We start from the raw sequence: 16226 nt of genomic DNA, 5'->3' as shown, positions 1-16226 counted from the left end.
TATCCCAACTTCCTCCAAAATCCAGTATGCATGCCCGAAGCATGTCCTCCAGCGTCTGGATCGTCCTCTCACTCTGACCGTTTGTCTGTGGGTGGTACGCCGTGCTGAAATGTAGCCGAGTACCCAGTTCCTCGTGGAACTTCTTCCAAAATCTAGATGTAAACCGAACATCCCTATCAGAAACTACCGACACTGGCACCCCATGCCTAGCCACCACCTCTCGAACATAAATATCCGCTAGCTTTTCTGGGGATATACTCTCGGAAATAGGAATGAAGTGGGCACTCTTCGTCAATCTGTCCACGATAACCCATACGGCATCCACGCCCCTCGCCGTCCTCGGAAGCTTTGTAATGAAGTCCATAGTGATCTCTTCCCATTTCCACATGGGAATGGGTAGCCGCTGAACCTTGCCATGAGACCGCTGATGTTCGGCCTTGACCTTCCTGTAGGTCAAGCACCGCTCCACAAACCAGGCGATCTCCCGCTTCATGCAAGGCCACTGGTAACTCAGCCTTAAGTCCCTATACATTTTCGTAGCCCCTGGGTGTATAGAGAACTTTGACTTGTGTGCCTCCTCTAATATCCTATGCCTCACTCCCCCAGTCATCGGTACCCACACTCGGCCACACTGCGTCAAAAGGTCGCGGCTATCCTTAACAAACAAAGGATACCGCCCCCGAATCCGCTCTATCTTCCAATTCTCCTTCTTCACCCCCTCAACCTAAGCCTCCCTGATCATATCTAACAAAGGCGAAATCACAGTCAACCTCATAAAAATGTCCCCAATCGGGGACCCCGTCGCCTTGCGGCTCAATGCATCGGCCACCACGTTGTCCTTCCCTGGATGGTATAGGATCTCGTAATCATAATCCTTTAGCACATCCAACCATCTCCTTTGTCACATATTGAGGTTCTGCTGATCCATCAAATACTTTAAACTCTTGTGGTCGGTATAAATAGTAAACCGTACTCCATACAAGTAATGCCTCCAAATCTTGAGGGAAAACACCACCGCCCCCAGCTCTAGGTAGTGAGTGGGGTAATTCGCCTCGTGAGGCTTCAACTGCCTCGAAGCGTAAGCAATCACATGCCCCTTCTGCATAAATACCGCACCTAATCCCGAAATCGATGCGTCACAGTACACCACCAAATCGTCCAACCCTTCGGGTAGTACTAGAATCGGAGCCTCGCATAACCTTCGTCTCAGGGTCTCAAAAGCCATCTGCTGATCCTTACCCCACTGAAAAGTCACATTCTTCTTGGTCAGACGAGTCAAAGGCATAACAATCTTGGAGAAATCCTGGATAAATCTTCGGTAGTATCCCGCTAAACCCAATAAGCTACGAATCTCTGATGCATTCCTCGGTACTTCCCACTGCATCACAGCCTCCACCTTGGGTGGATCAACCGAAATACCCTCCTGATTGATGACATGCCCCAAAAACTGCACTTCCCTCAGCCAGAATTCACATTTGGAGAACTTTGCATAAAGTTTCTCCGCCCTCAGGGTCTCCAGCACCTCCCTCAAGTGCTGCTCATGCTGCTCCTTGGTCTTAGAATAGACCAGAATGTCGTAAATAAAAATGATCACTGACCGATCCAGCATCGGCCTACACACCCGGTTCATGAGGTCCATGAACGCTGCTGGGACATTGGTGAGCCCAAACGACATCACCACAAACTCATAATGTCCATACCGAGTCCTGAAAGCCGTTCTCGGTATATCCTCATCCCGAATCCTCATCTGGTGATACCCGGACCGAAGATCAATCTTGAAGAACCAAGACGCACCCTGAGGCTGATCAAATAAATCATCAATCCTCGGCAATGGATAACGGTTCTTTACCGTTAGTTTGTTCAGCTCCCTGTAATCAATGCACATCCTGTGCGATCCATCCTTCTTTTTCATGAAAAGGATCGGCGCTCCCCACGGAAAGCTGCTTGTACGGATGAACCCTCGGTCTAGCAGCTCCTGAAGCTACGCAGATATCTCCTGCATATCGGGTGGTGCCAACCGATACGGTGCCTTTTCTATTAGTGCAACACCTGGTACTAAGTCAATGCGAAACTCCGCTTGCCTCTCCAGAGGCACTCCTGTTAACTCTTCGGGGAAGACATCCCGGAACTCCCGCATAACCGGCATACTGCCCATATTTGTCGTGGTCTCAACCCTCGTATCTGAGATATATGCCAGATATCCCGTACAACCCTGCTGTAGAAACCTCCTTGCCCTCGCAACTGAACAAAGAGTTGGACCCTGCGAGGCTCTCTTACCATGTATCACCAGTTCTCCCCTACTTGGGGTTCGAACCCTCACCAACTGGCACTCGCAATCAATCATTGCCCAGTTGGCTCCCATCCAATCCATCCCAACAATCACCTTCAATTCGTGCAACAGTATTGGGACTAAATCAACGCGAAACCTCTCACCAAGCATATTCAGAACACAGTCCTGGTACACCCTCGCAGCACTCACAGTGCGGTCATCTGCAATCTTTTGCACACTTCTACACATCCGTAATTTGTAGGTTTCTCTGGAGATTTTGGAGCATTTTGAAGGCCAAGAACACATCAAAAACATCATCTATTTGCTCTTGATTCTTGCTATATGTTTGGTATAATCTACCCCCACTTTGTTTTCTGGAGTTTAGCCATGCTAGGCTAAACTAATCTTGGGTGATTTTGGTGAATCACTTGAATATTTGGTTGAATGTTGAAGAACTCTATGAATTTTTTCTTGAATCTTTATGAGAAGGTTTTATGTTTTAACATCTTCTTGCTACTTGTATGTTTTTATTCATGAGTTTAAATGTATTTGTAGTGATTAGTTAATTTCTTGATTAAGTAATGGATCTTCAAATTAGCAAGTAATAAGTGGTTCTTGTGTTAGTTTTCACTTCACACAATCACAAAAACATTTTCTCCAACATGGTAGTGAGAGCATTTGACTCCTCTTGGATTTGATGACTTTTTGGTTCCTAATGCTAGTTGATTTTCACTAATTACATGCTTAATGGAAATTGTGACTTTAGCTAAGGAAATATGTTATGAGCTTCTCTAGCTATTTTATTAACTAAGAAAAGTCTATGTAATCTCAAGCTTCTTGGATTACAGTAACCAAATTATAGATTTAAAACAAGTATTGTACTATTGGGTTCTAATGATATGTTCACCAAATGTTCCAGTGAGGAAACCTTAAGTCAACCATCTTTCTCTTATTGATTTTACATCAAACTCTTGCTTTTTTTAAATTGTGTCTTTAAATTCTAGTTTAATTCTAATTTTCTTTAAACATTTCAAAATATCAAAACCCCCCATTTTTACTTTTATTGTCGTTTTACAAGTATTTTTACAAAGAGATTTTCATAGAATTATAAAATTGAACCAATCTCCGTGGATACGATTCCTTTACAGTCACTATACAATATTTTAGTGTACAAAATTTAGGGTTATTTATTTTGTTGGTCTCAACAACCACCAGGGTACCTCGTCAATCAGAAAGAGATTATGGTCGATGCGACCAAGATTGAGGCGGTTATACATTGAGAGGTCCCGGAGTCTCCATCTGAGATCCGAAGTTTTCTTGTGCTGATAGGTTATTATCGGAGGTTTATCCAGGATTTCTCTAAGATTGTTGTTCCTCTCACTCGCTTGACGAAGAAGACTGTAGATTTTCGCTGGGGGATGAGCAGCAGACTACATTTGAGATTTTGAGGCCGAGACTTTGTGAAGCCCCAATATTGACCATTCCAGAGGATGTTGAAGATTTTGTGGCATATTGTGATGCTTTGATTACAGGTTTGGGGGTGGTGCCCATGCAACGAAGTAGGATTATTGCGTATGCTTCCAGGCAGTTGAAGCCGCACGAGACTAGGTACGCACAATTTGGAGTTGGGAGCTCTCAAGATTTGACGACACTATCTTTACACAAAATATATCGAGATTAATTAGACATTGTCTTAATTTATGTTGAAACAAACAATTTCACTTATGTTTTTTGGGGTATACACATACCACGTCACCCCTATTTCATAAAAAAATGATATACCACAACTTTTGGATGACACATGTTGAACACCTCCCGAGCTCATGAGGATAAACCATGAAAAACTATCACCACCACCACCACACACACACAGGCCCATCAAGCTTTGAACACTAACGTATTTTACAGAACTCCACATCTCAATCACCATGATAATGTTTGAAATTTCGATCCATATTTTCTACACATACTTCAATGGCAAAATGAATAAGCAAATGCCAAAAAGGTATCAAAGGACTATAAGTGGTTGGGTCTAAAAATATTTAAAAAATCACAAAATGGTAAAATAAACAATAGTGAACATTCTTGACCATTGCAGATTCAAAATATCTGTCGACCAGTTTAACCGGTCGGACCTTCTCATACCAGAACTAGTCCACAATGGGCCTGACCCGAATGACTGGACCGGGCCTTCTGCAATCTGCCCATCTAATTTTCTTATTTTGTAAAAAGCAATATTAAATAGTCCAACCCACCTAAATTTGGGCTCAATGAAACCCAAAATGTCGACCTAAATCAGTAAATCACACCATAAGAAATTCTAAATTCAAAATATTTCAAAAAGTAATAACGGTAAAAAAAAGCCAGCTACAAGCCATTTCAAATTTCAAAAAGCTGCGTATTTGGAGCCACTTTAATTTCTCGCCCGTTTAAAATTGAAACAGCTTTTATCTATAAATAACAACAAACCCTACAATATCACTACCCCTTTTCTAATATTATCCCCAAATTTGCCCTAAAAATCTTCCGAAAATGAGAGAGTGCATTTCGATTCACATTGGTCAAGCTGGAATCCAAGTCGGAAACTCTTGCTGGGAGCTCTATTGCCTCGAACATGGCCTTCAGGTACCGAAAATTACTTGTTTCTTCCTCACTTTCGAGATCTGAGCTCGAAATTGTTTGAAGTTCTATAACTATGTGTTTTCTGTTTGTATAATTTTTAGATCTGGTGTTCTGCTTTGTGTTTGATTAGTTATTGAGCTATGATCTAATTTTCTTCTTGATTTGATACTTTTTGCAGCCTGATGGTCAAATGCCTAGTGATAAGACTGTTGGAGGTGGAGACGACGCCTTCAACACGTTTTTCAGTGAAACCGGCGCCGGTAAACATGTTCCCCGGGCGGTGTTTGTAGATCTGGAACCTACTGTCATCGATGAGGTCCGAACAGGGACTTACAGACAACTTTTCCACCCAGAACAACTCATCAGCGGCAAAGAAGACGCTGCTAACAACTTCGCAAGAGGTCATTACACAAGTAAGTACATCTAACTATTCAAAATCTATGAGGCATTTTGTCGAACACTTAGGAGATCTATCTCTTTGATGCATTTAATCGTACAGTTGGTAAGGAGATTGTCGATCTGTGCCTTGATCGGATCCGGAAGCTAGCAGACAACTGCACTGGTCTCCAAGGGTTCCTTGTTTTTCACGCCGTCGGAGGTGGAACCGGCTCTGGTCTGGGTTCTCTGCTTCTGGAAAGGTTATCAGTCGACTATGGAAAGAAATCAAAACTCGGTTTCACCGTTTACCCTTCACCACAAGTCTCCACATCTGTAGTCGAGCCATACAACTCCGTTCTCTCCACTCACTCTCTCCTCGAGCACACCGATGTCTCAGTTCTCCTCGATAACGAAGCCATTTACGACATCTGTCGTAAATCTCTCGACATCGAACGCCCCACCTACACCAATCTCAACAGGCTCGTATCCCAGGTACTCGATTAAGTTCCTATGAGAATCCGAATGACAGAAAAGATTCCGATTTCAAAATTTTAAATTTTCTTCCCGATTTGCAGGTTATATCATCTCTAACAGCATCCCTCCGATTTGACGGTGCTTTGAACGTCGACGTGACCGAGTTCCAAACCAATCTAGTCCCATACCCAAGAATCCATTTCATGCTTTCCTCATACGCTCCAGTCATCTCCGCCGAAAAAGCCTACCACGAACAGCTCTCCGTCGCCGAAATCACCAACAGCGCCTTCGAACCAGCATCCATGATGGCAAAATGCGACCCACGCCATGGAAAATACATGGCGTGTTGCTTGATGTACAGAGGCGACGTAGTCCCAAAAGACGTGAACGCCGCCGTGGGGATCATCAAAACCAAAAGAACGATTCAGTTCGTAGACTGGTGTCCGACTGGATTCAAATGCGGAATCAACTACCAACCTCCGACGGTGGTTCCCGGTGGTGATTTGGCTAAAGTACAGCGTGCTGTTTGTATGATTTCGAATTCAACTAGTGTGGCTGAAGTGTTCTCCAGGATCGATCATAAGTTTGATTTGATGTATGCGAAGAGGGCGTTTGTGCATTGGTATGTGGGTGAGGGAATGGAGGAAGGTGAATTTAGTGAGGCGAGAGAGGATTTGGCTGCGCTTGAGAAAGATTATGAGGAAGTTGGGCTTGAGTCTGCTGATGGGGAAGAAGATGAAGGGGATGAGTATTAATTAGGTTATGAATTATTATTAGCAGTAAAAGTAAGCTTTTGTTTACAAAACCAATGGGCTCATTGGTTGCTTTTATGACTTTTGTTTTGTTGTTTTATGTAATGTCGTGAATTTGAATACAAATGGTGTCTTGCTTGTTTTAATTCAATGTGACATATATTTAAGTGGAGATACCTACCTTTTTATTTGAATCAATTTACAAGTGTTAAATGTTTATTAAAGCCAAACTACGAGATTAAACATCAAGGTGTTATTGAAGTGTTAGATGGAATGTTGAAACATCTATTGACATAAAATGTAATTATTCTAAAAGGTTATCACCTACATTCTCACCAATGCTTGATTGGGTTTGGACATGATTAATATCTGAATTGACTAGTAGTGGGAGTGCCCATTAAGCAAACCAACTCGTTACTTGACGTTCGATTTGACCGAGAATTAGTGCCAAGACTTTTCCAAATTTTGTTCATTCTAGAGTAATTCCACCCATAAGGCATAAAGTGTCTTTTTAAGGCTCCTGAACTCCTACAATTAATATGTTTTCCTTTTTGAACGGTTAAAATTATGAGATTCCAAACTAATATTAATCTGTTTTTGTTTTAATACTGACTTATATATCCTTATTAAATCTGATTGTATTTTATGTTTTTGTAACCACTAAAGTGTAAACACTCTTGAAGAAGTGAAGAAGTGCCTAAAATTAAAGAATCATTTCCAACATGTTCACCCAAAGTATTGATTTTTTACTATTCTTGCAGCAACAAACTTCAATTTTAATTTTCTTGAGGTTTTTCAAGTTGTTGGGTTCCTTTAAGGACCATATTTTTATTTAATCATGAACTACTCTAAAAAAATACCTGGTTCCATGATCATCTGCTTTCCTGCATCTATTGAAAGTATTAGTAATTCATTGGGTCTCAAAGCATAAAATTTAATCAAAGAGGTAGAAAAGCAGTTGAGAAACAAAAAGGAACTGATGATTATATCAAAGAGAGAGGGCTCTTTATATACTTTCTGAGTTTTCACTGTACAAGAAAAAACCTGCTCTGCACTCTCTACATACTTTATTTCGCGAACTAATGAAGAAAATCTAAAACTCTCTATTTCATGGTGTCTCCCTAGCTTCCTGCTCGCATATCTTCACCTGGGATGATCATCAAAAAGCACTGTGTAAACCAACAACAATAGAGGAATGAAACATGAATATAGATTCAATTGGTCGTAGAATTAACAATAGGAATAATGGAATCAAGTGGCGGATTTTTCTAATTCTGGCAAACTAGCAGTAGATTCAATCTCATATGTGGAGATTTGAATTCAACACGAACTAAAATTTGAACATAAAGGAGAATTTCAGATCTAAAATACTTATGAAATGATTCTGATCAAACTACACAAGCTTAATTACAGTCGTAGATGCACAGGCACAAAACATATTCATGATCGAAGCACATATGACATATTATAGTTATATACACGGTGTATGAGAATTCAGATAGAGAAAAAGGACGAACATGCGGCGGATTCAGTGCTCGATTTTGATCGACGGCGACGATGTCTTCCCGCTGAGAGGCGAAGCCGGCCTGGAGAATGTCACAACAACATCTACGCGATTGTGGCCGGAGCGATCGAACTTACAAAAACATTCGCCAATATCTTCTCCGATCTGCGAATCCTCTGTTCTAATCCTCACAATCGGATCATGAACGCGAGCGCGGGAAACATTAACCTCCTTCGTCGTCACCGGCCACTTCTTCGCGACAACCGACTTCGGAGAGTAAAACTCCATATCTTCCGAGGACGATGCGTTACTTTCCTGATCCGTTTCGATCTCTTTCAAAACCTTCAACGTCGTCATCGTTGTCCGATCTCGGAAATCTCCGGCCACTGCAGCGTTCACGGAAACGGCATCCTTAACAGAATTTTTCACTAAAGTCATGGATAAAAGCATGTAACAGAATTGAAATCGAAGTTGGAGAAATGACGCAGGGCGTATTCAATCAACAATGCTGGAGATATTCCGGCGATATGTATGTGTTTGTGAGTGTGAATATGATAATGATATATAGAGACGACGGAGCTACGGTGGAATCTGAGGTGGGGGGTTGGGGAGATTTGTAGGTGGGGGAGGTGAGCTTAAGAGATGACACGTGTCCGTGGAGATTTGTGGATGAGGTGGCGTTTTGATTGTGTAAAAGTAAAACGACGTGTTGGTGATTTTTTAAAATGAGTGACAAAGACCGGTCAAGAGGCCGTTTTGGTAGGGTTTTCTACTTGGAATTCTCTCTGCCACGTTTCAACTCAATGACATCGACTGTTTCGTTGTTTTACTTTTTTTTTTTCTTTAAATATATATAAACTTCATTTTCTGCAATAATTGTGCAACAAAATCTACTATTTTTTTGTGGGGATATTTACAATTATGACTTTAGTATTATAAAAAGGCAACATTTTAAGGTATTTAAAAAATAACAAAATAACAATTTAATCCAGAATAGGTTTTTCAAACCCGATAAAAATTGGATTCAAATCCATTTAGATTGGCGGATGGGCCATCATCGTTACGGTTGTCAGTTAGTGTCACCCGGCATCGCGGTGGGTATTTTAACCCCACACCCGTTGGCGTGTTGGCTGCGGTGAGTACCACCCCGAGAAACAAATATACGCACCCTTTGCCTCTTTTCACTCCCACCCCTAGGTTAGTTTTCTAATTTTTAATTTTTTTTTCCATTCAATAAATCGAGGTTGTTAAGATTGAAATTTTACCTAAGATCGTTTTATGTTTTGAAAGATTGTAATCGTAAGAGATCAAATTGAGATCATAAGATCCTACCAAAATGAATTAATATTCAAATTTGTTTGTAAGGTATTGGATGTGCAATTTACATTATAACTTGATGTTGATTAAGATGTGGGTATTGAGTTAACTTTAACTTTTTAAACATAAACCATAACTTTTGTTGTTACAAACCGTAAAAATTAGGAAGTAAACATCTTAAATGCAAAAGAAAAAAAAATCATTATGGTTATGTACAACTAAAAGCTTAAGATCACAAATGAGACATCATGAGTATGATCTGCCTGATTCGAAATGACTCTGTGAATCTCTATAAGGCTTTTCGAAACTTGTGATGCTTGATTTCAAGTTGAATATATGATTTTTTGAGGCTCGACTATATAACAAAATTAGAAAGGTGAGATCAAATCGTGTTAAGATCTTAAGATCCTAGCTGAGATCTTAAAATCTCACTATAAATCTTGCTTTAAATAAATCATAGTGAGACCGAGATTGTTTTAGGCTTTTAGGATCTTAAAATTGTAAAATTTGAAGATCAAGATCAGGATCTTAACAATCATGCTATAAATACCAATTTTTGACCTTCAAATTCAGACATTCTATTATCCTTCTAAAATCAAAATTTTTTTTTTGAATCTAATTGTATTCAAACAATTCTCCTAACAACCTTAACACAAGATCCTGTCGAAACAAATCACATGCTACTAGTTCAAGCACACCTAGAAATTTACTTTCAATCCGTCAATACCATTTTACTAATAAAATATAAACTCCCGTATTTTTCACCCACCAATTTTCAATTTTAAAATATGTAAGAATTTTATCCTGTTCCAACCATTACCGCAAACTTATTTAACAACTTCTCGTCTCTTCCCGAATACGTTCCAAAACACAACCCCGTTTGATCCAAAAGTCGAATTTATTCTAGAAACGCAACCCTCACCTGAAGACATCCTTGAAACCCAACTAAAACCTGTTGCTGAACTATCCTAACTCAAAGGAAAAATGAAAGCAACGCGCTCAAATTTGGTCTTCGAAGGAGAAAATCATGTTGACTTGTTCGTAGGTTGACATATCGTAGGAGTCAAATACCAAAAATATGCAAGTGAATTATCATTTTTGAGACGAGTTACATAACGTTTTCATAATGAAATGTGTCAAAGTGAGTAACATACAACACAACAGTTGACAATCAAGTATCGAGACGTGAATAAGATAGTTACAAAGGTCAACGGGTATACAACAACTTAAAACATAACACGAAAATGGACAAAATAATGAAGACATTTTTGATAAGACACTAAATATACACCGGTTGGAAAATTAAGGGAAGACATTCCAATATATCGAGTTTTGGAAAGTTTTACCGTGTAGCCCGAAATGGCTAGAGGTAGAAAAAGAAATTGTTGCATCAAAAGGAATAAAACATCTTAGACAAGTTACATAATTTCCACAGATGCTCGTGTCGGGTAAGACTTGAATGATGCTGACGGATTGAACTCGAGGAAATGGTCCGTCCGATAGGTAGGCATAAAACGAATAAGTAAGTATCTTCGTCTAGTGCATCAAGATTCAACAAAGCAGATGAAATACAAAAGATGGCAATGAACTTTGAATAATACAATTTGAATGTAACGCCCGGATCCTGGTATATAACTTAAATCAAATTATTCATTCTTGAAAGGGGACTCGACGAGTTTGAGGCCCAAACTCGTCGAGTGGGAATGGAATTTGGACGCGAGACTTGAAGTCTACTCGATGAGTTGAGAGCCTCAACTCGACGAGTAGGGCGGCTAGAGTGAAACCCTAATTTTTAGGGTTTTGCACCCTATTTAAACACCTTATCCTCCAAAGGTTGTCCTCATTTACAGCCTCCAAGTCCCAAAACCCTAGCCACAAAACCCTAGAGCCTTGTGTGAGCTTGTGAGACCTTTTTGAGAGAAAACTTGTGCCTTTGAAGCTTGTGGAAGAAGAGGAAGTTAGAGGACTCAAGAAGAAGAGAGTAGATCCAACAACTTCACTCCATTTGCAACATTTTTGGGTAAACAAGTCTAAAACTTGCTTAATGATTTCTTAGATCTCTTCATCTCCACTTTTGTTGAGTTTTTGGTCCAAGTAGCTTAGTCCTTGGGAAATGGACGTCCCAAGTGATTTACCTTTCAGATCTGGGTTCTACAAGGGGTTTCATGGCATAAAGGTACAAACTTTATGACCATGGAAGCCCCATACAAGCTTTAAGGTGTCATTTTGGCCTTTTAAGCCCCAAAAGGCCATGCATGGAAGGAAAGTTTGAGACTTTACGTGTTCATCTGGTGTCTAGGGCCTAGATCTCAGTTTTCATGCTTTGGTTTGGAGTATTATGACTTTTGGACCAAGATCTAAGTCTTAAAGAACTAGGGTTTGAGCTAAACCCATTAAGAAGGACTATTAACGGGTAAAGTTGGAAACTTTACCCTTAAGAGGGCATATACAGTATGTGGTTGAAGTATGGAGTTTGGATATGAAGGATAGGAGCTTAATCTATTAAGATGACTCAACAGACTGAAGAAATCGTCGAGTCCATAAGGGAACTCAACGAGTTGGGTTGAAATGTCTCGATATCATGGATACGAGGATCTCGAAGAGTTGATAAAGAACTCATCGAGTTGGATCGAGATTTCCAGGGTTTCATGGATCATGGAACTCGACGAGTTGATGGACCAACTCGACAAGTTAAGTCAACCAGGATGTTAACTTTGACCAGGAAGTTGACCTTGACTTTGACTTTGACCAGAGTTGACCCTTAATAGGGTTATGGGTATGAAAGAGTAATTAAAGGAGATTTTTATGTGTAGGAGTTTATTTCAGAGCCGAGGACAGTTTAGCTACTTCACGACATTGAGGTGAGTTACCTTCCAGTAGAAGTGGGTCTAAGGCACCAATGCTGGCCTACTAGTAGGTGATTATAGATAAGATGATTGTCTTTGTGATAATTGTCTGGTTTGCTGTAACGCCTGCAGATCAGGGCTAGTCAATTTAGAGACGATAAACGTCAAAAATGACTTTTTGATAGAAGATTATTTAGAATGAATAATCTTAACTAAGTTGTAGTGTTCGTGACAAGGATTTCGGATTTATAAAGAATGCCGAAATCCGAGTTATAACGAAGAAGTTATGACATGTCGAAGTTTCACGACAGAACCGACACGACACTATGCAACGTAAATAGTGAATTTACGATAGAGCGATATTTGGCCTTAGCGATCTAAATGAAAGTCGTAGAATATGTTAAACCAAGAGTGTGCATAAAAAGAACGTCCAAATCTGACTTCGTATGAGGAATTTATGATTTTTCTAAGTTTCAGCTTAGCAGTATGCAGCCCAAAACTCGATATTTAGATCGAGTGATTTCTAGCCGAAACAATCTAAACGAGAATCGAAGATCTCGTTAATAGTAGTGCAACGGTAAAAAGACAGACGAAAACGGACGTCAAATGAAGAAGTTATGAATTTCTAACGGTCTTTTCCTGTCCCGGCCTACTAAAAATATAATATTAAAAACGAAGTCAAAACTACCCGACGGAGTCTAAATGAAAGTTGTAGAACATAATTTCACCTATGCGTGGATATAAAGAACGTCGAAAACGGAGCTCGTATGCGAAAGATATGAATTTCTGAAGTTCAGGGCACGAACCCCGACACTGTGTCAGAGCTCACGACGTGAACTCAGAGATGACGTCTCCTAGAGCCTGACTGACCCAAGTTGCGATGACGCACCTGATGACGACTGAAGTCACGACGTGAACTTGTTGTTCACGACGTGAATATCGAAAATCCAGCCCTATAAATAGAAGCCGAGGGCAACCGGATTTGGTTGCTACTTCACTCATCCTCTCACTCTCTATACCCTCTCTACCCATCTTTTAACCCCCCGAAGTCCCGGTATCATCCCCGATACCCGAAGCGAGTCCCGACGCTCCGAAGATCCCGAGAAAAAAAGAGTTTTAAGTCGAAGCTCTGCCCGCGAGAAGCCCGGTGTGTGAAGATATCCCGGTTACATCAAAAGAATAGTACTTGAAGAGTCGTAGTCCTGTCCGAGCATCGTCTAATCAAGTGAGTTTGTAGTCACTTTCATCTAACACATAGATATGAAGTATCTTCTATAAAATACGTGCTATGTGTTTTTATATTATTTGTTTATTTGAGATGGATGTTTATTGAATGATTTATACCTGTTTAGAATGATTTAAACAATATATGTATTTGTATCTACAAATATGTTAGGTAGAACATGGGTAGATGAAATAGTTGATGTGAGACGAAATAAAATGATGAGAAGTTTTGATGATAATGATGTTCCAGTTAACTAGTGGAATATAGATGACGACCACAGACTTTTCTAAACAATCGATGAAAGTTAACAGGCTCGTAACCTGTAGGTGTTTTTGAACTATGTGTTCATTAAGTGATACTGTTCAATAAGAAATTTTGAACTGTGTGTTCACTAGATGTTTTGAACTATGTGTTTACCAGGTATTTTTGAACTGAGTGTGTTCACTAGGTATTTTTGAACTGAGTGTGTTCATTAGGTATTTTTGAACTAAGTGTTCACTAGATGTTTTGAACTATGTGTTTACCAGATATATTTGAACTACGTGTTTACCAGATATTTTTAAACTACGTGTTCACCAGTTGTAATTTAAGAACCCTGGCAGCTATGGACTTAGTGCCTTATATATGTACGTTGGTAGCTATGGATTTAGTACCGTATAGATGAACATTGGTAGCTATGGACTTAGTACCTTGGCAGCTATGGATTTAGTTCTTGTTATATAAACCTCGGGCAGCGATGGACTTCGTGCCTATTCCTTAGGTCAATCCTTAGGAATGAATGATAAATGATTCTTAGGGTAGATCCTTACGATTAAAGAAGATAATAGGGATGGGTAATTGGGTTAATTGTTTGATGATCAAACATAATAATAATTATTTGTGGGTTGAAAACTCTATATGCTCACCAGGCTCCCAAGCCTGACCCACTCAACTTTCTATATTATTACAGGTAGTGGAACAAGAGCATAGTTGGACAATGACGAGGGATTTTGGATTATAGGCCAGTAGATATAAATAACTGTTGTAAGGCATATATGATATTATTTATGTTTTTGGTCTGTATCGGAACATGACATCCCGAGGTTTTGATATATAATGAAAAAATATATTTCTTTAAGAAATGTTTTGATAAATTTTTATCATGTTTTGTTTTGGGGACGAATTCCGCAACATCTTTTAAAAAGATTACTCTGATTTTATTTTAAAAGCATAAATTAAATCGGTTTTTTCTGGCCGTGAAATTGGGGATGTCACATTTGCTACTATCGGTTATGCCTTATGTGCTAGTATGTTACGCTATTATGTGATAGTAGTAGTAGGGGTGAAATAGTCCCCGTATCTGGTTGAAAGAGACCGAAGGAGGTATGCCAGCACCAAGATTAGCTAGGCAGTGTATGGTATATGTATGTATGCTAGGGTATTATGTGGTAGTATTACGGGGTGAAATAGTCCTCATATCCGGTTGAAAGAGACCGAAGGGGTAGGCCAGCACCCAAATATGCTTAGACAGTATCCGGTTGAATGAGACCGAAGGGGTAGGCCAACATCCAGATATGCTAGGCGGTTACCGGTTGAAAGATACCGAAGGGGTAGGTCGGGCACTCATATATGCCTAACATCATGTTATTTTATGGTATGTGGTATGATGGGGGAACTCACTAACCTTCATGCGTACAGTTTACAATTTTGGTTTCAAGTACCTCTTCTTCAAATGGAAATGAGCCGATATGACTGCAGCGCATCAAACACATGATTTTCCGCACATGAGATTCTTCTGATATGTACTCTGACATTATTATCTTATGACATGTTTTGAGATATGTCACTTATGGATTTCTATGAAATGAGTTAACTTGATGATGTTTTTAATAATATGTTTTATGAATTATTAACTTAAAAATGAAATTTTTGGACTTGAATTTTGGGATGTTACAAGTTGGTATCAGAGCCTTGGTTTGAGGGATTCGGACACACCTTCGGGGGTGTCTGGACTCAAATCGAGGATTTGAAAAGTTTTTACAAAAATTAAATTTTCCAAAACTTTAAAATTAAGGTTTTTGAGGAAGAATAAGGAGTGTGATGCGTGCAATCAACCGAGCTCAAGTAAGTTTTCCCCAAGATACCTATACATGTTTGTTATGCTATATGATATGGTTATGAGAACTGCATGCTAGATTAGGGTTGAGGATCTAGGAAGGATGGCTTATATGCCTGCTGTTTGTGTATGAGAACTGCATGCTAGATTAGGGCTAAGGATCTAGGAAGATGCCTTATGTTCCTGCTATATGTGCTTATTGAATTACATGCTAGAACTGATTAGTCAGTGATATGATGGCCTGATTAGGATATGCTTGGTTTGGTTACTCAAAGCCTGAATGCTGCTTGCTTTGTGTTTTTAGGAGTTCTAATTATCTTTAATTGGTTAGTAAACGAATACATTAAGTTACATATTACGAGGACTAAATAATTTCAGAAGGTTAGGTCTAGCCCTATTTCGCAGCTCTTGTCTGAGTCCAACCGTTGTAGGGTAGGACCTCTTATTCGAAGAATTATCTGGTCTTAGTAATATGTAATGGTATTCGCGAGCTAGTCAGGGGGAGATAGCAGGGACTTCTTACGCAGCTGATGGCGGAGAGTAGGTCGGAGATTACCCTAGGGTAATCCTAGGATGAGATTAACATGAGGAGCGATAGTAGTAGAAGGGACTTGGTGAAGTCAAGGCAATCCTTGAGGAAAGTACAGATAGATGTGGAAGGTAGTATGGGCCCGTACTACTAAAAGCAGAGGATCCGTACTCGAGTCAAGGAGGGCTGAGATGGAACCAGGGAACTTGTAGTGT

The 16226-nt window shown here is 39.8% G+C and overlaps 1 protein-coding gene and 1 long non-coding RNA gene across 2 annotated transcripts; one reads left to right on the top strand and one right to left on the bottom strand.

The window, feature by feature from the left end:
• The first annotated feature begins 4730 nt into the window (after positions 1-4730).
• On the top strand, positions 4731-6641 carry LOC145109419 (tubulin alpha chain-like). The gene is made up of 4 exons (XM_079046564.1): positions 4731-4894; positions 5070-5304; positions 5391-5761; positions 5845-6641. Exons 1-4 carry the CDS (start codon positions 4802-4804, stop codon positions 6496-6498), a joined length of 1353 nt encoding a protein of 450 aa, XP_078902690.1. The 5' UTR covers positions 4731-4801; the 3' UTR covers positions 6499-6641.
• Positions 6642-7453: 812 nt separating this feature from the next.
• On the bottom strand, positions 7454-8583 carry LOC145109418 (uncharacterized). The gene is made up of 2 exons (XR_013709008.1): positions 8013-8583; positions 7454-7642 (listed from the first exon to the last, which is right to left on the bottom strand). It is a non-coding gene; the product is annotated as an uncharacterized LOC145109418 (long non-coding RNA).
• Positions 8584-16226: the final 7643 nt, after the last annotated feature.

Source organism: Lactuca virosa, chromosome 4, assembly GCF_052849685.1.
Source record: "Lactuca virosa cultivar CGN04683 chromosome 4, Lactuca_virosa_CGN04683_v6, whole genome shotgun sequence".
Lineage (NCBI taxonomy): Eukaryota > Viridiplantae > Streptophyta > Magnoliopsida > Asterales > Asteraceae > Lactuca > Lactuca virosa.
Note: the sequence above shows the minus strand (reverse complement) of the source record. Positions and strands in the feature narration are given on the sequence as shown.